Below are 26,055 nucleotides of genomic sequence, written 5' to 3' on the forward strand. Positions count from 1 at the left end.
AATCTGGAAGGCAGAAGAAGCAACATCAAAGAGGCTGGAAAAGACAGCTGAGTCTGCCCAAAGCAGCTGGGTACCCCAGGGCATTCCGACAACTGCACCAATGAGTGATTGTATCTTGTCCTTTTCTCTATAATTATTCTAATCTTATCTATCCTCCCTGCTCTAGTTACCCTCAACCTGTCAGTATTGCTCTCTGGAAGGCTTGCTCTCTCTGTAACAAATCCCACTCTGTTTTAGACACTTTTCTCTGTTTGAGCATACGTTTTCTGTATATTACTGAGACATAGCTCTCATTTTATAATACTGCTATCTCTGTAACCCTTTCTACCTCCGACACAGCTTTTGTTCACCCACCTTGGCCCTGGGCCTGTGAGGGTGGGACTGGTATTCTTTATTGCTCATCTTTTGTTTCTTCTCCTAGTTCTTTGTCTCTTGCCACATTTTCTTAATTTGAAAATTCACTTACCTCTTTCTCCAAACCTGAATCTCTGACCTTTTAACTTATCTATCACCCTCCCAGTCCTGTGGGAACCTTTTGTGGCGATATTGATATCTTGCTTTCTGCTATTTTACCCTGCTCTACTTAATTTACTTAATTTATGCTTCTATGCAATTTCAATCTTCATCTTTCTACCACTCACCCATCTCTTCCGTTTCTTTCCATTCTTGAATCCTAGCTCCTTTCTGCCCTACCTACTCCTACTCCTCTTTCTCATGTATCTGGCTCATGTCTTGATCTTATTTTTATTTCGTCTTTATCCACAATGTCTGTTTCTGTACACCTTGTTTACTCTTCTGATCATCTTCTATTCTTTTCGATTCTTCCTTCTCTTATTACATCTACTTCCCCTGGCTCTGAAGCTCCAACATATGTTTGTCGAGATCTTTGTGCCTTTAATATTCCTCTATTTGTTTCCTTTTGCATTTCAAATCTTCCTACACATCCTTCGTTTGCTGTCCTCTCTGCTGATGACACGGCTAGTACATGGTATTCTTCCCTTTCTTCTTCTCTTGATTCTCTTTACCCCACTACTTCTTTTTGCCCTTCTCGGAAACCATCTCAACCATGGCTTACCCCCCACCTTTGCTCTATGCGACGAGTACTTCGCTACCTGGAGCGACGCTGGCGTAGCTCCTTTTCTGACGCAGATGAGCAGTCTTTCTCTTCCAATCACACACTATATGATGACATTCTTCTTTCAGCTAAATGCTCATACTATTCTGATCTTCTGCAATCTCAATCTACTCATTCTAGGCATCTGCTTCAATCACTTTCTCATCTTCTTTCTCTGCCTCTCCTGATTATTCACTTAATTCCATTGTAACTGCCTCTGATTTTCTTCCTATTTTTCTTCAAAAGTGGCCACTCTTTGAGTGGCCATCATCCCTTCCTCTGCCTGCTTGTGTTCCCCAATCTCCTCGTCCATCTCAGCTATCTCATTTTTCTCTCAGATCTCTAATTCTGAGACTTCTTCCTTAGTTGCTCGTGCCCACCCTACTGCCTCTCCCTCCAATTCAATTCCTTCCTTGCTTATTCATAAAGTCTATCCCTCGCTGGGTTCCTATCTTACTGCTCTCTTTAATATTTCTCTTCTTACTTCAACTGTTCCTTCCTCATTTAAACATGCTTCTATTCTTCCCATTCTAAAGAAATTTTCCCTTGACCCCTCTATTCCTGCTAATTTTCGACCAATTCTCTTCTTCCCTATCTCTCTAGGCTTCTCAAGCATCTAGTCTATTCCCAGGTTTCTACTTTTGTCACTGAAAACTCTAGTCTTCCTTGTTCCCAGTCTGGCATGTGTCCTCTCCACACCACTGAAACTGCTCTGCTTTCTGTTTGTGATTCCCTGCTTTCTGCTTGTTACTCTAAACACTCTTCTCTTTTGATTCTATTGGATTTATCAGCAGCTTTTGACACTGTGGATCATACTCTTCTCCTATCTTCTCTTTCTTCTTTTGGGTTCTCTGGTTCTGTTTTATCTTGGTTTCATTCATATTTATCTAACCGAATGTATTCAGTATCTTGGGCTGAGTCCTCTTCTGACACAGTACCTCTTCTTCATGGCTTTCCTCAAGGTTCTGTTTTAGGACCTTTTCTCTCTCTCTCTACAAATCTCCTCTTGCTGCTATCATCTCATCTTTTGAAATATCCCATAATTTCTATGCGGATGATACCCAGCTTTTTCTGTTCTTTTCTTCCTTTTCATCTTATATTCATAATAATCTTACCTCTTGTCTTCTAGCTATTAAATCCTGGATGTCAGATCATTTTCTCATCTTAAATGCTACTAAAACTGAAGTTATATTTTTTTCCCACTAATACGATTCCTTCTTCTCCCTCTTTTGTCTCATTTCCTCCTTCACAGCTACCTATTTCATCTTCTGCTCTCTAATCTTGATACTGATTTATCCTTTTCTCATCACATCTCTATTACTTCACATGCTTGTCGCTATCAGCTGTTTAACATTCGCAAATGTGGTCCTTTTCTTACGTTTGATGCTACCAAGCTTTTGATTTCTTCACATATCTTTTCACGATTATTCTGTTGCTATGCCACACTCTTTGGACTCGCTGTCTCTCGCTTGGCCCCTTTTGAAGTCGTTTTTCATTGCTTCTTTTTGTCTCCTATACCTTCTTCCCCTTGTGACTAAATTTCTACACCATTGTCTTCTCTTGGCTGGCTTCCGTTTCACTCTTGTCTCAAATTGAACTTTCTCTCTTGTCTTTAAATCTCTCTATGGCCTTGCACCCTCTTATCATTCCTCTCTTGTCTCTTTTTATTCTCTTGTTCTTCATTCTCTGTATCAATTTCTATGATCAGTTCCTCGTTCCCCCTGTGCCCAATCATGATTTCACTCTTTTACTTTGCTGGCTCCTTCTACCTAGAATGCTCTTCCCCTTAGCTCTTTGTTCTATTATCTCCATTTCGTGCTATTCTTGAGACCCCTATTTTTTACTTAGAGCAACAGCCATGAATATCTTTTTGTAGTTTTTAACCCTGCATTTTATTGTACTTTTAAGTGTATTCTCTGTTCAGCCCTTTAGCGTAAAATGCTATATAAGTCACAAATAAATACAAATATAAATTGAATGGTAAAGATTGCTAATGCAGAAAATATACAAAGGCAAAGTTTGTTTAAATGCAGTATAGGCATATACAAATTCAATAATGATGAATGATCCTGCACAAGTCCCTGGCTGCTCAGCAGACTAAGCATGGCACACCAGCAAAAACGGCCCCTGCACAGTGGGCGGGAGTGGTGTGATGCGGTGCTCCTCTACTTTTTTTATTTTTTAAGTTTCACTGTTCTTATACTTTTATTTGAAAAACAAACAGTTCCATAATGGTTTTACTATTGAAATATAAGTGTAGGATGAAGTTTAAACTGAATTTCAGTGCACTGTGCTGAACATTCCCTTAAACAGCAGGTGTGTTTGTTTGGGGGTTTGGATTGTGTGTGGGAGGGGGCGTGGCTCTTCAGGAGATTTATCATTTTTATGCTGCATCCCCTCTCCTAGTGAGACAACCAACACCTTTTGCTGGAATTCTGAACCTTTTTCTTTCAATCCTGAATGAGTGGAGCCTTTTTCCTCTTTCATTCTTGTGGACTCTGTCTTTTGGAACTCTATTCTTTGTATTCTACCTGCACTATGCAGTCTGTCTGCTCCATAGCTCTTAAAGGCATCTGTCTTTTTACTATTGCTGCATTCAGCTCCTTGGGCAGTATTATTCATTTTCTGTATCTTCAAGTAACTACAGACTCTCTATCAACAAGGATAGATAGAGAGATACTCAGTATCTCTCCCAAAACCCTATAGCCTGAGAGATTGACACAGACCACCTTCAGTGGAGTGCCAAAGGGTTACCTAGTAGCCCCCTTCTATTTGCCCCTGTGAATTTTTAGTCACATAGACAATCACCTATTTATGACTGGTGGCAGTGGACTTGTTCTACCAACTATTGTGTATTTTGAGTACCACAGGCTATGTCCATGGCCTCGGGAGTGCACAATAGGGGCAACCAAATACCGACTTGGGCCCCCCCCCCTTCTTTTTTCACCATTACTAGCATGGTTGTTCATTGTTAGCCCTTCTTCTGCCATTCAGGGAGGGGGAGGTCAGTGTGTGTGTTTTGCCTTTGGACCGCCAAACGCCCCTTTCTGTAAAATGCTTGGAGATTGCAGTGTAGTGTGTGCTGGAACTGTATGAAAGGTGAGGCTTCTGGAGTGAAAAGCAAGCCGACCACTGGAAACAGAAGTAACCGAAGAAGATGACCAGAGACGCCTGCAAACCCTTTGCAACCCTGTGAAGCGATCACTGCTCTCCTGACCCGGTTTTCTATGCGACAGAGGAGCTCCGACGAGGACGACTCCTTCCCTTTGGCTGGTGGGAACAACCGGTCCCAAGACTAACTTTGAAACAAGCCATCTCCCGAGGTCCTAGGAGCTGCCAGAGCTGCAGAATCCCAATACCAGGAGACTTGCTGCCCATTTCGAGTGCATCGTCGTGGAAAGGCTGAATCCGTCCAAATCTTTGCTGAACCTGTAAGGACACTCCAGAGATCGATCCAACTCACCCAGACCCCCTCACCAGAGTGTGGAACTGCAGGAAGTGAAGAAGATTGACAGGGCGATCCGTGTCCTTTGTTGGTGCTGCAGAAAATGTGCCAAAACTGCAGTGTGAACCAAGAAGTTGCTGAAAGTCATGCCACAGGTCCTCCCTCGAGACTGCTGCTGAGAGATCCCATCCATTGACCTGCCTTCAGTCACCAGACCAAGGAATCCGGAGGGCGGGTCCAGAGCTGCAACATCACAGAGCATCCAGCACAAACATTTTCTTCTAACCTAAGATACTGTGGGGGGAAGAAACCATCTCTAGAGCCTTCTCTAGAGCCTTGAACTAAGCTTATGTTACAATAACTAACCATTGTCCTCCTTTTAAGTGACTTTACTATATGGGTTTGCAGAGTAAATGTATTACCGTATAAACCGTATATGATAACATTGTCTTTTCCCTTTTTAACGTTGTTACAAATGTAACCGCGAACAAACACAAAAGTGAATGTGCCCTTTGAAGTGTATTATCAAGTGATTCTAAGTGTTCTAATATGTCTGAAGTATTTAAAGAGATTCTGGTGTAAATATAATAAATATATACTTTTTATATGACTATATGTGTAAGTGCTTCTTTGTTGTACCTGTCTAGCTAAGATTCAGTGTACTTACCTACAGCTACCATCTTTCTCTTAAAATAAGCCTGACTGCTCTGCCACTCTACCAAGGTCCTGAGCTAGTACAGACTGATAATAAGAGTTGGGGATCTACAAACCACTGGGATAGCTTACTAGAGTCTTACTTCCAGTAGGACTTTAGGAAAACTCCCCTAACATTGGCAATGGGTTCTGTGGGGAGCCGGGGCAGGCCAGTAGGGAACTTAGCTCCAGTACTTCTTTTCGTACACTTCAACCACTGCCCCTGCATCAGGACAACAGTGGTGGTGGACCAGAGAAGCAGATTTGTGAGGATGCTGGAACAAACTTGCAGGCAACTTCAGCTTCCAGCGCTAATGCGGGAGACCCTGCCAGTAAACTGTGCTAAAACAGCCTGGAAAATGGTGCCAAAATTGAAGCCTTGCCCAAACAGATAAGCCGGGGGGGACAGCAGCAGGATAAGGAAGACTTGGAAAAGACACCCAGCAGCCCAAATTGCAAACTGGATTACAGGCAAGAGATACCAGTCCCAACAGTATGGCCAGACTGGGTCTCAAAATCAGCTTCAATGGTTTCCGGCAAGATCGTCCAGCAAATAAGCCAACATGCTTCCCTTTCACAAATCTGACAACTGAGTACAGGAACAGGGTTTCCCCTAAATGCACTTTCACTCACAGGTACTGGCTTATGCCATCCCACCAATCCCATCAGGGAATTTAAAAAAGTGGTTTTGGCAGCAGCCAGCCAATCAAGTTGGCCCCGAAAACTGCCAAACCCACAGACTCACCCCCACATGAAGAGATGTTGCACCTGCTCAGGCTCACAGCGAACCAACGTGTGCTCAACTGCCATTCCATGAACAAAAAATCCCCTAAAGCAAAATGGCTCAGAGTAGGACTTAAAAAAACATAGGAACCCCTATGGCTACCACAAAGATTCATTGAGCTACTTATGGAGTAATTCGCCTTGCCAACACTGCTGAAGCCAAAACTAAATACATGTGGCCACCAGCCTGCCCCCTAGCTAATGTATGGTGATTTAATAGCACTGGGCACAAAGGGGGTGGGCAGTGCCTACAATGATTCCTTAGGAGAATTCAGGTTGAACATAGGCGCACTTAGAAGCACCCCAAGTCTGGTCCCAGATGGGCTGCCCAGACCCATATACTTTTACAGACTGAAAAAGTTCCTCTGACTAACAAAATGAATCAGAAAACCCCAAAACCAAAGGTTAGGGGGGATGAAGGGGGGGGTTGTAAGGTGTCGAAGAAGGAAGCCAACACAAAGGTGGCATGGTTTAAGTTATAAACTTTTATTTCTCAAATAGAAGGAAAACCTATCTGTCCCTATCTCCAAGAGGGGTTTCCCTGCCTCGAACTAAAACTAAATATATTGTCAGAATGTCTGTCAAATTAAAGTTCCACATCCAGTGTCAAATCCTACTCTACCCATCACACTATAACTAAATGATAAACTAACAAGAGTTCCTTCTTCAGGAGAGTAGCTCCTTTCTCCTGCTTCTTGAACAGTGTCCAAGCTTATGGGTTCCACCCAGTCTTAATGCAATTTCTCAACCAGGGGAATGGCTCCCTTCTCCTGGTGTCTCCAGTACAACTCTCAGCCCGGGACCAAGAGAATACTTCTCTTCTCCTGGTGTACAGTTCACCACAAGGCCAGGGGGAAGGACTCCCTCCCCTCAGTGTCTTCAATACAAGTCCTGGGCCTGTAACACGAGAATGACTCCCTTCTCTTGGTGTTGCTTGGTTCAGTTCTTTCTCACTGTTGGGGTTCCAGACCCTTCTCTGGTCGCCAGCGGTTTCCTCGCTACCACTGCGCCGATGAAGATTTCCTCTGATGCTCTCTTTCTCACTGTTGGGGTTCCAGACCCTTCTCTGGTCACCAGTGGTTTCCTCAGTACCACTGCGCGAGGAAGATTTCCTCTGATGCTAGCCTTCTCACTCTTGGGGTCCCAGACCCTTCTCTCGTTATGCGCATTAACGTCCTTGCTAATACTGGGCTGGGGGAAAGCCACCTTAGCCTCTGTGGCAACCCCTGCACCGCCTCTGGTTCTCGTGTACCTCCCCTTACCTTTTACTGGGCTCTGGTACGTTGCAGCGGCTTCCTGGTATCTGGGACTCTTCTCCGGCTCTGTAGGCTTCTCTTCTCTGCACTCGTGGCTTTGCAGCTTTTTCCTGGCTTCAGGATTTGATCTGCCTCCACTCGGCGGGTGGAGAACTTCTTTGGCGTCCTCTTGCCGCTCTCTACTTTTCCACAGCTGTCGGTCAGCGATTGAATCTCCTACATTGGAGAATTTGGACGCTGGCTGCTTTCCCCAACAGGGCTAGATACTGCTGTGCCTGCTGCCACTGTGCTTCTAGTTACTGCTGCGTTCGGCCCTGTGGCCGGGCTTGACGCATCCAATAGTCCTTTGTTAATTTTTATGCATTGAATCCAGTTCCGCCCATGCGGATTGCACAAGTCCTTCTTCATTGTTACTGACTTGATCCTCATGCCTCCCCCGTGCCACCATGTAACCAGAGTTATCACAGTCAACAATCTTTATATCTCCTGTGTTCTTCCTCGTCTTTGTACTCCTGGCTTTAGGCCCTATGTTACAGCAATACATAGCTTTGCTTTCAATGTAGGGCTCTGGGCATTATGGAGGGTTATGGAATGTCGGGGAGTACCGCCATTCGATGGGCTGTACCCCAGGTGATCGTCCTTATCCCCAGAGGAGTAGTCGCTACCAATGAGGTCCTACCACATTAAACCACCCCTAGGGGAACTATGGGGTAGCGGCCGCACCTCCCTAGCCTCAATGAAAAGGACTCCCATCTGAGGAGAAGTGATGACACCTCGTGAAACGTCACAGGGAGTGGGGGTACAAATAAGAGTCTGATACAATGAGAGGGCCAAACATGGAATTTTGCCCTAACAACCTCAACCTGAGAAGGAAAGAATACAAGCTCTGGGGAAAACCCAAGCCAGATACCATTACAGGATGAAATGAGTGGGATAGAAGATCCACCATATTTAGATGGGATTGCCCACAGACCCACCTAGACATAGAATCTTGCAGCCAAAGAATAGCCTTTTATTTGATACACATTTCCCATTCTGTTTATATACTACCCCTTTCTTCCTACCTCTATTAACCCAGTTTTTGATTCAGATTAAAACCGATTTCACTTCATGTATATTGAATCTGAGTGTTCTCTTCCTCCACATTCGTGACAAAAGTAAGATGCCGATTTCCTGACATGTATTTAATTTTACAGTGAATGGATCTCCAACAACGATTACCATAGAAACGTGCGAGGATTCCGGTGAATGGGCAACAGCTATTGCAGGTGAGCATCAGCCATAACTTTCTGTGCAGAACATGTATTATTGATACCAGTTGTGTGTAGAAGCAAGCTTCTACCCTTGTTTTGAAAGAAATTAGCCACACATATGAAGTTTATAGTCCATGCTGCATACCCTGTCTTAGTCAAAAGGCTCCCACTCCGCTTGGTTTGATAGTATGGTGGTGTGACGAATCCTGAGATGTCATCGTTAGGGAGAATTCTCATAAATGTGCTAATTCCCTTCACCCCATCTAAGTGTGGACATGGTAATATTCACAATTCTATCCAAGTCTAGGCATGCTAGTTTTCACAATTCTGTCTAAGTGTGGGCATGCTAATATTCACAATTCTATCCAAGTCTGGACATGCTAGTATTCATAGTTCTATCCAAGTCTGGACATGCTAATGTTCACAATTCTATCTATGTCTGGACATGCTAATATTCAAAGTGCTATCTAGATGTGACACAGGTTAATATTCACAACTCTATCCAAGTGTGGACATGCTAATATTCACCATTCTATCTGGTGTGGCCATGCTAACATTCAGGTTTCACCTGAGTGCGGGCATGCTAACATTCAAAGTCCGCAGGCCAATGTTCACAATTCTATCCAAGTGTGGACTTAGGTGCCAATATTCACAGATTCTATCCAAGTCTGGACAAGCCAATAATCACAATTCTATCTAAGTCTGAACATGCTAACATCCAAAGTCCTATCCAGATGCGACACAGGCCAACATCATACCAATATTCACAATTCTATCTAAGTGTGGATATGCTAATATTTACAATTCTATCCAAGTCTAGGCATGCTAGAATTCTATCTAAGTGTGAACATGCTAGTATTCACAATTCTATCTAAGTGTGGACATGCTTATATTCACAATTCTATCTAAGTGTGGACATGCTATCTAAGTGCGGACATGCTAGTATTCACAATTGTATCCAAGTGTGGACATGCCAATAATCAAAATTCTAAGTGTGGGCATGCTAATATTGAAATTTCATCTAAGTGCGGCGCTTGTTGACCTTGACAAGTAAGTTAGTATGTAATGCAAGGCAGCTTTGACAATCCTGTCATGAAAAAGTTCAGTCTGGTGGTCACAAATCTTTCTGAGTGTACCTGGTGTGAGTCTATGGCAGTATATGTTAATGGGAGGTAAGATAGAGTGGCAGGGGTTTTCTGGAGTAGAGTGATTGCTCCACTCCCCACCAATGCCACACTCACAGTTTTTGTTGGTGTCTGTTGACTGCTGGCTTCACTGGCTTCCCCTGCGGACACCGGCAGACACATCTTGGAGCTGCCAATGTCAGAGCCGCCCTTTGCCTTGAGGCCCTTAGCAGAGGAGGCTGCCGGGCAGTGGGCTGCCCAAGATAGGCTGGGGATAAAGGTGGAATTGGCCAATAAGGGGCGGTGGGAGGGCATGGGAAGCGGGAATAGGAAGCAGCGTTGGGGAATCGCGGACTGCGGGGCCGCCATGGGTGAAAGGAAGACAAATTGCAAACATGCTCTAAGAGGGGCAGAGGCACCATGAAGAAGTGCTTACCTGCACGCCAGGATGGAAAATGGCGCAGGAAACACGTTTGCCGAGGGTTAGGCCCTCACAGGCAAACACAGGGAATTGGCCAATAGGGGCCGGTGGGAGGGCACGGGAGGCGGCAGCAGGAAGCAGTGTTGGGTATCCTCGACATGAGGCGCCGGTATGAGGATTCGGCATGCGTGCCAGGCTCTGGCCTACCAAACTCCACCTCCGGAGAGGTGTCTAGGTTACTGGGCCAACGACCAACAGGACAAAGCAGGTACTGACCTTATGGATGCCATCACCTCCTTTGGCCTTAGCCAGTGGATGGAGTCTCCCACGCACAGTAAGGGTCATACTCTAGACTGGCTACTGTCCCAAAACACAAAAATCTCTGATATCCAGGTCACGCCATGTATCTGGTCCGACCATTTTCTCATTCAAACCAAGATCTCATTACCACCTCCTCCTCCCAAACTCAACACTAACCCACGTATTCAAAAACTGTCCCGCAACCTAAAGAATCTTACTGCCCCTAAACTTGCCGCAATATTGTCAACTAAGCTCCAACCCCTAGACAACTTTGCTGATTCCTCAAAACTTATTAACCATCTGTCAACGAATATCAAAGAAGCAGTTAATGACCTCGCTCCATCGAAAATGAAGGCAATTAAGACCGAAACCACAAAGAACACTTGGTTCAATAACAAAATTCTTACTGCTAGACAAGAAAAGAGAGCTCTTGAAAGAGCCTGGAGGAAAGACCCTAACAAAATATAAAAAATCCATTCTCAACTACAAAAAACTCATCGTAGAAGCTAAGACTACACACTACAATGAAAGAATAGTGAATGCTCAATCCAACACTGGGGAGTTATTCAAAATCCTAGCGGAATTTCAAAATCAGCCTCCACCCACCAACAACATCATCAAGGATAATAAGTGGTGTCAGGGCATTCATGACGCCTTTCTTCTTAAGATTGATTCTCATAAAGAAAAAATCAGTAAAGCCTTAGGCAACGTAACTTCCACACAATCTCTCACCGACACCACGTCACTTAACTCCCATGAAAACATTATCCCTCAATTTTCATTCACGCACTATACTGAGGATGAAGTATCTAAAATCATACAGGACCTCACAGCCATGTCTTGTCCTGCCGACGACTGCCCCACTAGCATCCTTAAGGAGTCCTTAGATTCCCTGGTTCCCTGGCTCACCATACTGGTTAACCTCTCCTTTGATGAAGGTCTGGTGCCGGACATGCTAAAATCGGCATGGATCACTACTCTACTGAAAAAGGAAAACCTGGACCCAGCTAACAACGACAATTACAGGCCCATAACTAACGTGCCCTATGTCCTCAAGATACTTGACAAACTTGCCTACTTACAGCTACAGGCCCATGTTGAAAAATACAACATCTTGGGTACCAGTCACTCGGGATATAGAGCTCGTCACGGGACTGAGACAGCTATGCTGGATCTCAAATCAACATTAGCGAACATAGCCGACAAAAATCAAGCAGCTCTGCTCATGCTATTGACCTCTCCGCAGCCTTTGACCTAGTTTATCACAGCTTACTGGTTTCAAGGTTCGGGGAGGTCGCCAACTGCTCTGTAATCACATCCAAATGGATTGCTTTCTTTCTGGGCCCCAGAATGGTAAGGGTTTGCGTGGGTGATAATCTTCTCCAATCTCTCAGACTTGCGGAGTTCCTCAGGGCTCCTGTCTGTCGCTGCTGCTTTTCAATATCTACATCCGGCCCCTTCTCGACCTTTTGAACAAATTAGGAGTGCAATATACAAATTACGCTGATGACACTCAGGTTATTATACAGTTGAGTGGCTCATACAGCAGTGACACGGAAACCATCAACAAACTATATAAAACCATACAAGATTGGATGGCCTGCAATTTTCTTGCCTTGAACGATAAAAAGACTGAACTACTTATCGTGGCATCTAAAAACACTCGGGCGAAACTTGATTCCGACTATGCCAGTTTCCATATAGCCAACAACACCATTATCGTTCAAAAGAAAGTTAAGACATTAGGAGTAGTTCTTGATGAAGAACTCTCCATGAAATCCCACGTTTCCTGCATAAAATCCAGCTGCGGTCTTATAAACAAGAGAATAAGATATATTCGACCATTCATCTCGGAAGAGAACTGTGCTCTTTTGTCCACTGCACTGATCAATTCAAGATTAGACTATTGTAACAGTCTCTTGACGGGCACCTCAGCCTCTAATATTCAATCTCTACAAGTGGCGCAGAATAATGCTGTGTGTAACATTTTCAATCAGTCTCGCCGCACATACATTTCTACCTTCAGGAAAAAACTCCACTGGCTTCCCATCAAACACCGCATAACACATAAGATGCTTACCACGACCCACAAATGCCTCAGTCTTAGTAGTCCCACCTATCTGTCATCTCGTATTAGCACCAAGCCCTATATGAGGAACCTTCGCTCTTCCTCTGCGATCATTCTCAAACATCCCAAATTTAGGACAGCCAAATTTGGAGGTACCACCCTTGATGCTCAGGGTCCTCTTCTTTGGAACACACTTCCAGCGAGGATACGGCAGATCCAAAGCTATACCGTGTTCAAACTTGCTATAAAGACTCACTTCTTCGACTTGGAATAATTCTCTGACTTTTCTCCCCTTCTGCCTCTTATGCTTGTTTGTCTTCGTCCTTGTTCTGTTTTGTGTGCGCCCTGAGGCCCGCGGGCATGTTGGCGCGTTACAAAAATTACAATAAATAAATAAAGGACGACTTTTTCCTTTGAGTTGGTGGGACCAATCAATTCGTAAGCCACCTGGATACCATTCACAAGGCTGGTTAGGATTAACCAGGCAGAGGTATAGCAGCTTGTGTGCTTGAATCTACAGCTACTGGAACTGAGTGACTCCATCTTGGTTGCTTTTTCGATGATCCCATGCAGTACAGGAGTCCCCCGACGTCCTCCCTTTTGTCCCCACGACTGAGGCTCAGGAACAGTGAGATCTGCTTGACCTGCCAGGAACCAACATCTTCAGCTGCATTTTGTTCTTCATACTAATGTACTGTGCCAACCCGATTGAGAGAATGCCACTCTCGCGGTGAAAGTTTGTGAAACTTTCCCAATTTACAGACCTAATCAGCTTGTGACCCGACATGATTCTTTTTTTGCCTAAAATACTTCTGAGAACTTTTGAAAAGACTTTACCGTTTGATACCAGAACTGCTCTTTCCTATCCAGAACACTAGCCCATTGACTTTGGCCTGGCCTATTGACTTGAATTGAATACCTCTGGTGAACTGAAACAATTTGCACTGTCTATTCTACTTGCCTTGTCGGTTTTGCTCACTTCTAAATAATTGAATTGCCATTTGGCTCCTATTTCAGGGGAGTTCAACCTGTCTCAAAAGCTTAGAGTTTTGTATTGAAGTGTATTGGTATATAATATTATGTTTTCTCCTTCTAGTGAAATGTTTTCTAAATGATTTTGTAATAAATCAATAAGTGTTTTACTAAGAAACCTTGAGTATAAGTGTCTACTTGAACCACTGTGATTGAAAGTCCTCTGAGTAATTACTTGTACTGCTCACATTCACTCTTGAGATAAGCCTGGCTGCTCAGCTTGCTACCAAAAACTGTGTGGTACAGACTTATACCAAAGGTTGGTTTGGCTGACACCTGTAGTCCTAACTTTGTGTAGTGGTCACAGAGGGTACTTCATGCAATTCTACCTAACAGTCGTCACTTCTCCCTGAGGGGGAGCCCCTTCCCATGAGGCCAGAAAGGATGAGGCTGCTACCCCATAGTCCCCATGGGGGTGGTACCCAGCGGGAGGCTGACATGAGGAGAGACTCCCCCTCTGGGGATCAGGATGAACATCTTGGCAGAATCCAGTATGAACACTCCAGCCCAACACCTCTTGGCCCCACCCCTACCATCTATACCCCATTACACCTCCACAGTCTCCATCCCCTTCTTTCATCTCTCAGCTTTCTCCCCCTTCTACCTCGATGTATTATTACCAAGTAGGAGGTACTGGGACCACTCAAGTACTGGAATGAGTTGGCCTCGCAGGGTCCTGTAAGAACATAGGAAACAGACTAAGGACTTGCACAGGCAGACCAGACGCTGCTGGCAATAATGTTTCTCCAGCATTGGATCTTTCATAGATTAAGATGCTTGAATATTCCCCGTCGTCAGACTGGGAATCCTCGGTGATAAATTAAATAATAATAATAATAATTTTTTTTTTTTTTTAAATATATATGCATGTACATAGCCCATTATAGCCTATGAACCACTTCATTGTGTAGTCCCTCCACCTCACTTTGGTCCTTTATGGCCCCAGCCAATGAGGTGGCAGGGCTTAAGCTCCGCCCCCGGCAGCCATCTTCAGATTTTTCACCGCAGTCTATCAGACACAGGGAATCCTCAAGCTCACTGAGCTTTTTCAAATTCTTTCTACTTTTGTGTGGTATATATTTGTAAAATATATTCCATCTTGTTCCCCTTCTTAGGGGCTTTCTTTCCAATTAACCTTGGTGGTAAAACTTGTTGTTTTCCTCTCAAAATCGTCGACTGAACTTCTCTTCAGGAATGGAGGCACCTCAGGCTGTCAGGAAGCCTTCCCTGTTCAGGGACTGCACGAGGTGCAAGAAGAAATTGGTTTACTACAAGGACCCCCACGAGCATTGCATTTATTGTCTGTACCCACATGACATTAAAAAATGTGAGATTTGTAAAACTTTTTCCACCAAGACCCTTCATGACAGGCATAGAAGACTCCTTTCATACCTGGAATCCAGGGATCAATCTTCGGACGAAGAGTCTGTCAGAACGGCTCCTGTCCAATCCAGCATTCCATCTGAGAGGCAAACTTCAAAGAGAAGGGCCTCTTCAGTGGAAAGGAGTTACTCTCCCAAATCCAAAAAGAGGAAGCTGGAATTGATACCCTTTCTGCCTCCAGTTGACCTGTCAAGCCAGAAAAAGTCAGCAAAATCTGCCTCCAGAGGTAAGGAGGAGTTTGCAAAAAACGGGGGGGGCAGTCGTCGGCTGGTAAACCGCCCACGAATGAAGGAAAAGGTAAAGGCCCGTCATCGGCCATACCGTTGACGAAACCAGCATCGACGATGACAACGCTTAAGACATCGTCGACAGTTAGATCATCGTCATCGGACATGTCGACCGTGAAGCAATCGTCGACGAGCAAGAAACACCACTCGTCCACGAAGCATTCGTCCATGACGCAGTCGTCCACGGAACCATATTCGTCAACGAAGCCCTCGTCGACGGAAAAATGTCAGTCGTCGACGACGAATCCCTCGTCGACTGGAAAATCTCAGTCGTCGACAGGAAAATCTCAGTCGACGGCGGGAAAATCTCAGTCGACGGCGAAGCCCTCGTCGACGGGACAATCTCAGTCGTCGACGAGGATAACATCATCCATAACGCCTTCAGAGGCACCGCAAATTTCGGCAGTTACAGAGGAATTACTGCCTATCACTCTTGAAGCTCCTGTCATTACAAGCAATATCATTGAGAAGAAAACTGTAACTGAACCTCTGGTACAGCAATTCTCACCTTTGGGGCACATGGCAGAACTTCCGGATATAATTCTTCAGGAAGAATTCTCCGATGCGGAAGTGGTGGAAGAGCCCATCGGTCCCTTACCGAAACAATACAGCCCTCCTTGGCACCCGTCCACGGGAGAATCCGAATATCCTCATGACCCGGTGCTCATGTTATCCGTGCAGAGGATTGTAGAAGAATTTTACAAACGGCAAAGGGAGAAGCAAATTCCGATTAATCCCATTCCTAGAGAGTCATCCCCGATTCCAGGCACATCGGGTTGCTCTCCCTACAGGAGTAGACCGCAAAAACGGATGAGATCACCTGCTCGAAGACCGAGGAGCAGCACCCACAGTGCTTCACCTACAAGAGTCCCGTCACCACAGTCATCGCACAGACCGCGAACTCCGGACGTAGATCCCACCATGGTACCGTCCACCATCTCGGTATCAGACTGGCAGGAGGATCCATTTGGTGAATTTTCGGAACCAGAAGAAGGAGAAATTACTCAGGAGCCAGACGATTGGGATGACTACGTCGTCGAGAAACCCAGGAGGAGAGACTCGCCGGGCAGTGCCTCACCATCGGATGATCTCCTCTCTTTCCACACCATAATAGGTAAAGCCGCAGAACTGTTTAAAATTCAGGTTTCTTCGGAGGAAAGGCAATCAGTGCTCTACGAGCACAGGGACAAACGAAGGAGGACAGTGACCACAATTCCCCTCCTCGATACCATCTGGGATTCCGGATCCAAGATCCTATCTACGCCCTTATCGACTCCGGCTTTGGTGTCCAGGTCAGAAAAGAAATATAAAGCTCCGGATTCGGCACCGCTTTGTTTAAGGGGTCATACGAAACCGGACTCAGTTATTACAGTGGCGGCCAGAAAGAAACTCGCCAACCCCTCCTCACCGTTGTCGGCCCCACCAGATAAGGACGGACGTAAACTGGAAGCCATGGGCAGGAAAGTATCATCTTCTGCATCACTTACAATCAGAGCGGGTAATGCACTGGCCATGACCGCAAGATTCGATCGCGAGCTTTGGCTCCGCATGTCTAACTTGGCGAAACAATTACCACCGGAGCTCCAGGAGGAGGCAAAATCCATAATCGCGGATGGTGAAGCAACATCGGATCACATGATCGACGCAGCAGTTGATGTGGCCGCTTCAGGCAGATGGCGCACGGCACAGTGCTCAGAAGGCAGGCCTGGATGAAGGCTACTAACTTTAGACCTGAAGTTCAGGCGCAGATACTAGACATGCCATTTAACGGCCAAGATCTCTTTGGGAAAAAGATAGACGACCATTTGAAGGCAATCGAGACAGACACGGACACAGCCAGAGCCATCAGTTCTTTAAAGGACAAAAGTAAGGACCATCGGTCTTTTCGTCCCTTTAGAGGTTCATCTTCCAGGTTCAGGGGATACAGTCGTTCCTCCTATAGTCAAAAAGCACAAGGCGGCACGTACCAAGCCAATAAATATCAGTCATCCAACAGATACGCCCATAGAGGCAGACGTGGCTCCGCCCAAGGGAAGTCGCAAGGCAAGCAGAACTGACGACCAACCTCCCCCCCCCCTTCGCCACGCCCCGGTGGGGGGAAGGGTGAGCCAGTTTTTCCAGCGCTGGCGGTCAATTACATCGGACAAATGGGTGTTACAGGTGATCCGAAAGGGTCACACCTTGGAATTTCTGGACCAACCTCCTTCCCTGCCTCCAACTCCCCACAGAGTGCATATGCTAAGACAGGTCATGTCCGAAGTGCAAAACTGCTCCAGAAGGCAGCAGTAGAACCAGTACCCTATTCTCAGAGGGGAAAAGGTTTCTACTCCCGATTTTTCCTCGTCAAAAAGAAAAACGGTCAATGGAGGCCCATCTTGGACCTGAGGGCTCTCAACAAGTTCATCAAGCGCATAACTTTCAAGATGGTAGCTCTACAAGGGGTGCTACCTTGGTTAAACAAGCACGACTTCTTGGCCACTTTAGACTTGGAGGATGCATACTTCCACATTCCGATCCATCCAGCACACAGGCAGTTCCTCAGGTTCACAGTGGGAGAGCTCCACTTTCAGTTTCAAGTACTTCCGTTCGGTCTAAAATCGGCGCCAAGAGTTTTCACAAAATGTCTAGCACCGGTAGCGGCAAGTCTCAGGAGAGCAGGAACGGACGTTTTTCCATACCTGGACGATTGGCTGATAAAGGCAAGTTCAGCTGCAAAGGCTCGTTCGGCAGTGTCGAGGACGGTCAACCTCCTAAAAGAGTTAGGTTTCTCCATCAACCAGACAAAGTCCTGCCTCGTTCCCAGCAAGGTAGCTCTCTTCCTAGGAGCCGAGCTCGACTCCAGCATTCCCAGAGTGAGACCATCCACAGAGAGAATAGCAGCGATTCTACGCTCAACTTCGAACTTCCTACAGAAAGAGACAACATCTGTACGCTCTTACAAATCCCTATTGGGCATGATGTCATCATGCATTTTCCTCATACCGAACTGCATGCTTCGCATGAGGCCGGTTCAGGAAGCTCTGGACCACCAATGGAAACAAGCTTTCGGATGCTGGGAAGACATTGTCCAGATTCCATCGACGTTGCACAAGGCCCTTCGATGGTGGAACGCTCCGAAGAATCTTCTACAGGGAATGCCGTTTCAAGCACCGACATCGACCCTCCTGCTGCGGACGGACGCTTCCTTATCAGGCTGGGGCGCTCATCTTGCGGACCTCCAAACCAAGGGATCTTGGTCGGCACAAGAATCCCAGCTCCACATCAACGTGTTGGAGCTCAGGGCCGTAAGGTTGGCGCTGAAAGCCTTCCTACCGGTTATAGCTGGTCAAGTTCTTACGGTCCAGACAGACAACACGACCTCCATGCACTATACAAACAAGCAGGGAGGCACGAGGTCTCAGATCCTGTCGCAAGAAGCCCAACAGCTATGGGCATGGGCCTTGCGCTACGGGATACAGATCAGGGCAGAGCACCTTCCAGGAGTAGACAATGTCCTAGCGGACAGATTAAGCAGAGAATACACAGCGTCACACGAGTGGGAGTTGGACGACAGAGAAACCCGACGGATATTTGCCTTATGGGGCCATCCGCAGATCGACCTTTTCGCCACCAGGAACAACAAAAAATGCAAGAGATTTGCGTCAAGATACCCCGAGCACCAATCGCTGGGAGACGCGTTCTCAGTGGATTGGTCGGGGAAGCTCCTCTACGCCTTCCCACCCATTCCCCTCATATCGAGGGTACTTCGCAGGGTGAAAGAACAGGATTGTTCCTTGATCCTTATTGCACCCGATTGGGCACGGCAAGTCTGGTATCCGACGCTGAGACATCTATCCTGCAAAACCCCGATTTGTCTCAAATCACATCAATATCTACTGACACAACAGAACCGCAAGGTCCTCCACCACGACCCGAGGAGTCTGTCCCTCAAAGCATGGTTCCTGAGCAGCGTAGACTGATGCACCTAAAGTTACCATCAGAATGCTGGGATATCATCAGGGCCGCTAGAGCCCCGTCCACGCAACTCACCTACACCAGAAAATGGACCAGGTTTTCCAAATGGTGCGAGACCTCTGCGATCGATCCCCTCACGGCCTCGGTTGATCAAATTCTGCCTTACTTGTTGCACCTGGCTAAATCAGGGCTCTCACTATCCTCTATCAAGGTCCATCTGTCAGCCATAGCGGCCTACACAGTAACCGCGGAGACGCAAGCCTTACTCTCCTTACCAGCGATCAAGATCTTCCTGAAAGGGCTAATGCATACTTATCCGCCTACACCTACACCAGTTCCGGACTGGAGCCTCAACACCGTCTTAACAGCCCTCATGCAACCTCCCTTCGAGCCCATACATAGATGTGATATGAAATTCTTGTCCTGGAAGACATCCTTCCTGGTAGCCATCACATCGGCCAGAAGGATCAGTGAGTTGCAAGCTTTGTCTTCGGAACCTCCATTTACCTTGTTCCAGAAGGACCGCGTCATCTTAAGGCCTCACCCGAAGTTCCTCCCCAAGGTACTTTCGGAGATGTCGTTCACTGAGCGCATTGTTTTACCAACCTTCTTCCAGAATCACGCTTCGGAAGCGGAAAGGACATTACACTCTCTAGACGTTTCTAGGGTGTTGAAGTTTTATTTGCAAAGAACCAAGGAGTTCCGCTCCTCAAACCGGCTATTCATTTCCTTCTCTGGCCGTACCAAGGGCCAACATATATCCAAACAAAGCCTGGCACACTGGGTATCGTCCTGCATCACCCACTGTCATCAGTTGAAAGGCGACCCTTTAACTAGACCGCCGTCTGCGCACTCCACCAGAGGAAGGGCGGCGTCAACAGCATTCCACGCAGGGGTGGCCTTGAAAGACGTATGCAGAGCTGCCACGTGGAGCACTCTGCATACTTTCGCGAAACACTACTGCCTGACTGAAGATACCAACAAAGAAACTGAAGTTGCACAGGCAGTGCTCTGCCATCTCTTTGTGTAAGGTAGGACCAGCCTCCTTTCCCACCTTTCCCGAAGTATGTAACCGTTGTGTTGCTGCATGGTAAAGGTTTGATCAGAAATATGTTTTTCTGTAATTATGCATATCTGTTTATAATGGTGGCATGTTTTAACTGCTTGGTATTCTATTCAAGCATCTGAATCTATGAAAGATCCAATGCTGGAGAAGTTTTAGTTACTTACCTGTAACTGTATTTCTCCAGCATTGGTATCTTTCATAGATTCACATGCGCCCGCCCGCCTCCCCTAAGAGGCTGCTCCTATGCTCAGGATCCATCATACTGTAATCTCTACGGTTCAAAATCTGAAGATGGCTGCCGGGGGCGGAGCTTAAGCCCTGCCACCTCATTGGCTGGGGCCATAAAGGACCAAAGTGAGGTGGAGGGACTACACAATGAAGTGGCTCATAGGCTATAATGGGCTATGTACATGCACTGCTAGGTGTCAGTGTATATATATATATATATATATATATATATATATATATATATATATATTATTATTATATATTTTTTTTTTTTTTTTTTTTTTTAAATGTATTATTATTTAATTTATCACCGAGGATTCCCAGTCTGACGACGGGGAATATTCAAGCATGTGAATCTGTGAAAGATACCAATGCTGGAGAAATACAGTTACAGGTAAGTAACTAAAACATACAAACTAATAATGGACTACAGACAAAGGAACAGGCAGCTGCGAGTAACTGCAGGTGTGTGTGGTGCACCAAACTCCGGAGTTTCAAACTCGCTTGCGTGACCAGAAGGAGATAAGCTCAGAAGACGCTGGCTGTCGGCCGCATATCTTTACCAGAGGGTTCTCGGGAGCAGACATGCACGGAGGATCAGCAAAGAGGCGAGCAGACGCAGGCTACAGTGAGGCACACTCACCCGCCCGCTCGGCAGAAACCAGACGCCTGGGAATCCCAGCTGATCTTTCGCTGTCTCGGGAAGCCCCAGCACATGCCAAACCCTGAGAGAGGTAAGGGGGGGGCACAAGAGAGCCAAAGGGGAAAGAATCAGAGGGAGAGTCTCATCACAGTGGCCAGGTCAAACCCACTGGCCACCAGGGAAGGGTCAAAGACCACAACCACCATAGGGAGGGTCCCTCATTACAATAATACTGATAAACCCGCTGGCAGTATAGTGAACCAAGAAGCTGCAGTGGGGAAGGTTGGGTTGAGGACCCTACCAGTGTATGAACTGTATTGCTGAGAAGCCAAAAAGCACAAGCGAAGCCAAGAAAAGGGAGTAATTCCCCTTGATGTTGTTGAACTGTGTTAACCAAGTGTAAGAGAAGCCAGGGAAGGGAGTCATTCCCGCTGGTTATATTGAACTCAGAAGCTAAGATACCAGGAGGAGGTAACCAAAAGTTAAAAAATCTTTCTGATACAGAGTGTTAAAGAAATTATCACTGTTTGAACTTGCCTTTTTGTGTTGGAGAACACTTTTGACCTGGGGGAAGGGAGCCATTTCCGCAAGAAGAAACCAAACCCCGGAAGTAAATTTGTATCCCCAGTCCAGGAGGACTCATTCTTCAGGACCAACTTCATCTGTAGTTTAATTCTAAGTGTTGTTAGGCAAGATTGTATGCAGTACCCATTGGGTGCACTACAACAGCCCTGACCTCCTGGCAATAGGAACCCAACCTTTGTTATAAGTCTGTACTACACAAGTTGGTAGTGTGTTGAGCAGCCAGGCTCATCTCAAGAGGGGTCAATGTGAGCTGTAGGGGAGTTAGAGATTCACAGTGACAAGTATTCAAATAAACTCTTACAAACAAGGTTTCTTGATTAAACAATTATTAATGAATTTATCAGTAAGTTAGGATAAGCCTTCTTCAGAAGGGAGCAATATAAGGTAACACACAAATACACTCCAAAAATACACACTCTTAGTTTTCTAAATCAGCAAAGACCCATTTGGAATGCCTTACAGGCACTACCTACACCCTCAGGTGACTTCAATAGCTAGGGTGCTGTTGGCATTAATCAGACCCTCCAGGATTTTGCAGCATGAAATGGAAAATTCTGCGGCATGAAATGGCAAATTTTGCGGCACAAACCTTTATTTATGGCCAATTTTTTCAGCACAATTTTAATTGACTGGAGGGTGCAAGATTGGTACATTGCAGGAAAGAGGCTGTGTGCAAGGCTACAAGAGAGCCAGGGTGTCAATATATGTATCTTTTATATCAAATGGGAAGAGCCCTAGATGTCTCTGGCTTGGCAGAACAGTGTTTGTTTTGGCTACTTTTTTGGTTTAATGTGCATGTCTATTTAATATTATTAACGTTATTAATCGTTATCAGTTGTAATGCTGAAAATATTCCCCTTCTATGTTCCCCAATCCCGCAAACACCCACACACCTCACACGTCTGACCAATTCTCCATCACAACTTCTATTTTTGAACCTCACGCTCAGTCATACACATACTCACATGCTCTGTCACACTGCCAAGTCACAATTTGCACTCTCTATTCCCTGCCAAACTCCAAATCATACGCCCATCTCACACCGTACGCTCCCCAATTCCTCCCGCAGTATACAGTCCTTCATTCTTGCATGCTACTTCTGCATCTTTCATTCTTTCTCCCATTCTATCACACTCTTCCCTCATCCTTTCTCCCAATCTGCAGCCCACTACTACCCCTGAGCCCACATTCCTTCCACTTTCTGTACCTCTGCTCTCTCTGATTTCTGGCCCACCGCCCCACTGCTTCCGCTCTGCTCTCTTGCCCACTGCTTCCTCCTCTGACCCACTGCTCTCCCTCTAATCTCCCTTCGCTTTCTTGCCTACCACGCCACAGCTCACCCGTCACTCCCCTCTCAGTCCCCTCACTCCTTTCTCTCACATATTGTGACCATTTTTAAATTTTTGAAGAAAACTGTAGATTTTGTCCTAAAAACATGGGGCATCTAAAAATGGAGCAGAAGATGTGCTGTTTTTAGATGAGCCATTTTTTTGGAAATGAGCAGGCCACCTTAATCTCAAAGGTGACCTGTGCATTTCCACGGGGCAGAGCTGTAGCGCAAATGATGCGCTGGCCAACCACCTTGAATACGTTTGTGTTAGAAATGCTATCCTGACAATGGTCTACAGGCCCCCCCTGTGCATTTCACTGTAACTGGCCCTTAAGGTTCCTGCCACTGTACAATGCAACCCAAAAAAAACACATTTGTACCCCATTTGGGGAACAGAAATGCAAGTGAGACAGCAGCTGTCACACTTAAAAATGTTGTTTTTTTTTAAAGTGTTGCACGAGTCAGCAGGGTCAGTAAAGACCCTGTAAATCAGTGGTACCCCTCGTGCACGTATTTAAAGTGGGCGCATAGAGTGGCCTACAATTTCTGCACATTTAAAAGCTCATCTTGCTTGTCAATTTGGGATGCACTTTTAAATGTGCAGAAACGCCCCCTGATTTGCGCAAAGCGGTGAAAAAGGACATCTGAATGGGCGCATATAAGAAGCGTCCATTCAGATGTCCTTCAAGTGATGAAATGTGCTTGCGAGTTGAGCCGCTTGGCCCCTTGAGTTTAAAAAAAAAAAAAAAATTCTAAAACGGACATTTTTGTGGGTGTTTTTGCAAAAACAGCTCGTTTTTTGCACTTTTTTGCAAAAATTGCCATTTTTTGTGGCATTTTGCGGGATCGCAAAATCTATAAGCTGGAGGGTCTGATTAATATATCACTGTTGCATTCAGAATATTCTTAGGAGTAGTGTTAAAGAGAAGAGTTGCGAATAAAGCAAGTATTCACAGAGTTATTCTTAAGTAGGTAAGTACTTTCAAAACAACCCCCCAATACAAAGTCAGTTAACCCTTTCCTGGAAGGAAGGCAAAACACATAAGCAGAAGGGAGAAGTCATTCAGGGAGCCAGTCCAGCCAATGTTAAGTTAGCAAAAGTCAAGGTGACCTGAAGCACTTCTTGCAGGTAAGTAGAAAGTCTTTTGCAATGTTTAAAACGTCTTTTTAGAATAAAAGGAATCAAAGTAGGGTCACAAGTTGATTAGGCTTGTGATGTTAAGCAGGTGGAAGCAACTCTACAAATGCAACCAAGACAAGTCTCCAATGAGGACAAGTGGCTACACAATAAGAGGTAAGTTCTCTTAGACTTTACGGTACCTTTAAATTGAAGAAAAAGTGCAGCAGATTTGTATTTGTATTTGGTTTATTTATAAAGCGCAACCAGGCCCAGGGGCATAAGGGCGCATACGTTTTTTGATCATGTTACATAAGAGTACAGTTAGATTAGCAAGCAGTAGGCAACAGTTACAATAGTTGCGGTTACAAATAAACAAATACATTGGTATTACAGGTACAAGCATACATGTTGCAATTGGCGGTGGGCCGAAGGTGAGACAGATAGTAATATTATTTACAATATGTACAGTGGGTAGGCAGTAAATCTAAGCTCTAGGATGTTAAGCTGTCAATGTTTCCAGGTCATGAAGCCAACGTTTGGTGTTGCGTTTAAATAGGTTGAAGGAGGTTACAGACCTGATTGGAACAGGTAGTGTGTTCCATAGCTTTGAGGCTTGTACAGGGAAACTAACTCCTCCCGAGTTATGGAGTTTGAATCTTGGTATAGACATAGTGTTAACTTGAGCTGTTCTAAGTGGTCTTGTAGATGTGTGTGGGGTAAGTTGGGTAACAGATGACTTCTGTTCATGTGCAGCTCTGCAGATCTCACTGTTCCTGGCCCTCAGTTGTGGGTACAAGAGGGAGGACTTCTTCAAACAAGTGGCACTTTAGTGAGTCCGCTCCTCGCATCTACCGCAAATAGCAACACTGCGGTTCCTGGCTGTCGAGATGGGCTTTCCTTGCATCTGGGGTCCTGCACTCTGTTGAGGGGGCTCAGACTTGGTCAGTCCTGCTTCCTGGGATTCCGCAGGATCTCCCTGGAGCTCTTGGCCTGCTTAAAAGCAATGCACACAATCTACTGTTTCTCTCCCTGGTGTTTCGGTTTCCAGCAGAAACTCTGTGGAAATACAAACCGCTCCGAGAGGGTGTCCAAATGGCTTACTTTGGAGTTGATTGGTCCTACCAACTCAAAGGGAGAAGTTGTCCTTGCAGGGGCTTCTCTGTCGATACGAATTTGGAGTTTCAGCACAGCAGCAGGGCTTCACCAGGCAAACCAACGGTCCAGGAGATGCAGCAGGTGTCCTCCAAGTTCTCTTTGGATTCCTTCGTCCAGTGGTCGACTCTGCCTTCCAAGCCAAAAAGCCTTGCCTTTTTATGTAGCTTGCTTCCATTCATTTCCAGCCTAGCTGTCAGTTACCCAGTAGGATGGCTGTCCTTGTCGGACAGTCAGCCGGCCAATGACCACAGAGTGCATTTGGGTCTGCTAGGAGACTAAGCACAGGGAGTTTCGGCACCGACCCTCACTTCCTGCCCCCGCCAGACACCCTTGAGCCAGAGGCCGGCTTCACTCGCGAATCCCGCCAAAGGCAAAATTAACAAAGTGACCAAACCTGGTTTGGCACGCAGAGTAAATCTCAAGAAGGATCTTTCCACAAAGAAATGGCGAAAAAAGAAGTCCGGGGCCATTTGCCAAACATGGCACCCTTCGGTGCTTTACTGCAGCTGCAAACACAGCCCGCGGTAAATGCACACCACGGTAGTTAAAAGTAAACCACTGCCACCAGCCATTAATCAACGAAAGGGTAACTTAAAAATGGTACATGAGAAGCTAGACAAAGGATATACTAAGTAACCCCTCCAGCACCGTATTGAAAGATATTGGCCACCAATACAAGTTAGCCGGTCTGGATATAACGGTGCCGGTAAAACTGTACTGGCACCATTTTCCAGACCGGCTAACTACAAGTTCTGTGGCCGTGTGGTGTTACACCCGCCAGGTCTGACCTGGCAGGCGTAACGGCACCGGCCGCA

The 26,055-nt window shown here is 45.9% G+C and overlaps 1 protein-coding gene across 3 annotated transcripts in view; it reads left to right on the forward strand.

Annotated features, from left to right (window-relative positions):
• GMEB2 (glucocorticoid modulatory element binding protein 2) overlaps positions 1-26,055 on the forward strand; it is a 374,248-nt gene that overhangs the window by 258,856 nt on the left and 89,337 nt on the right. For all 3 annotated transcript variants that reach the window (XM_069650900.1, XM_069650898.1, XM_069650899.1), the window contains exon 7: positions 8,488-8,559. In XM_069650900.1, the coding sequence (XP_069507001.1) occupies positions 8,488-8,559 (72 nt within the window). The remainder of the gene's footprint in view (positions 1-8,487; positions 8,560-26,055) is intronic.

The sequence above is a fragment of the Ambystoma mexicanum genome, chromosome 3p (genome assembly GCF_040938575.1).
Source record: "Ambystoma mexicanum isolate Mex_15411 chromosome 3p, UKY_AmexF1_1, whole genome shotgun sequence".
In the NCBI taxonomy this organism is placed as follows: Eukaryota; Metazoa; Chordata; class Amphibia; order Caudata; family Ambystomatidae; genus Ambystoma; species Ambystoma mexicanum.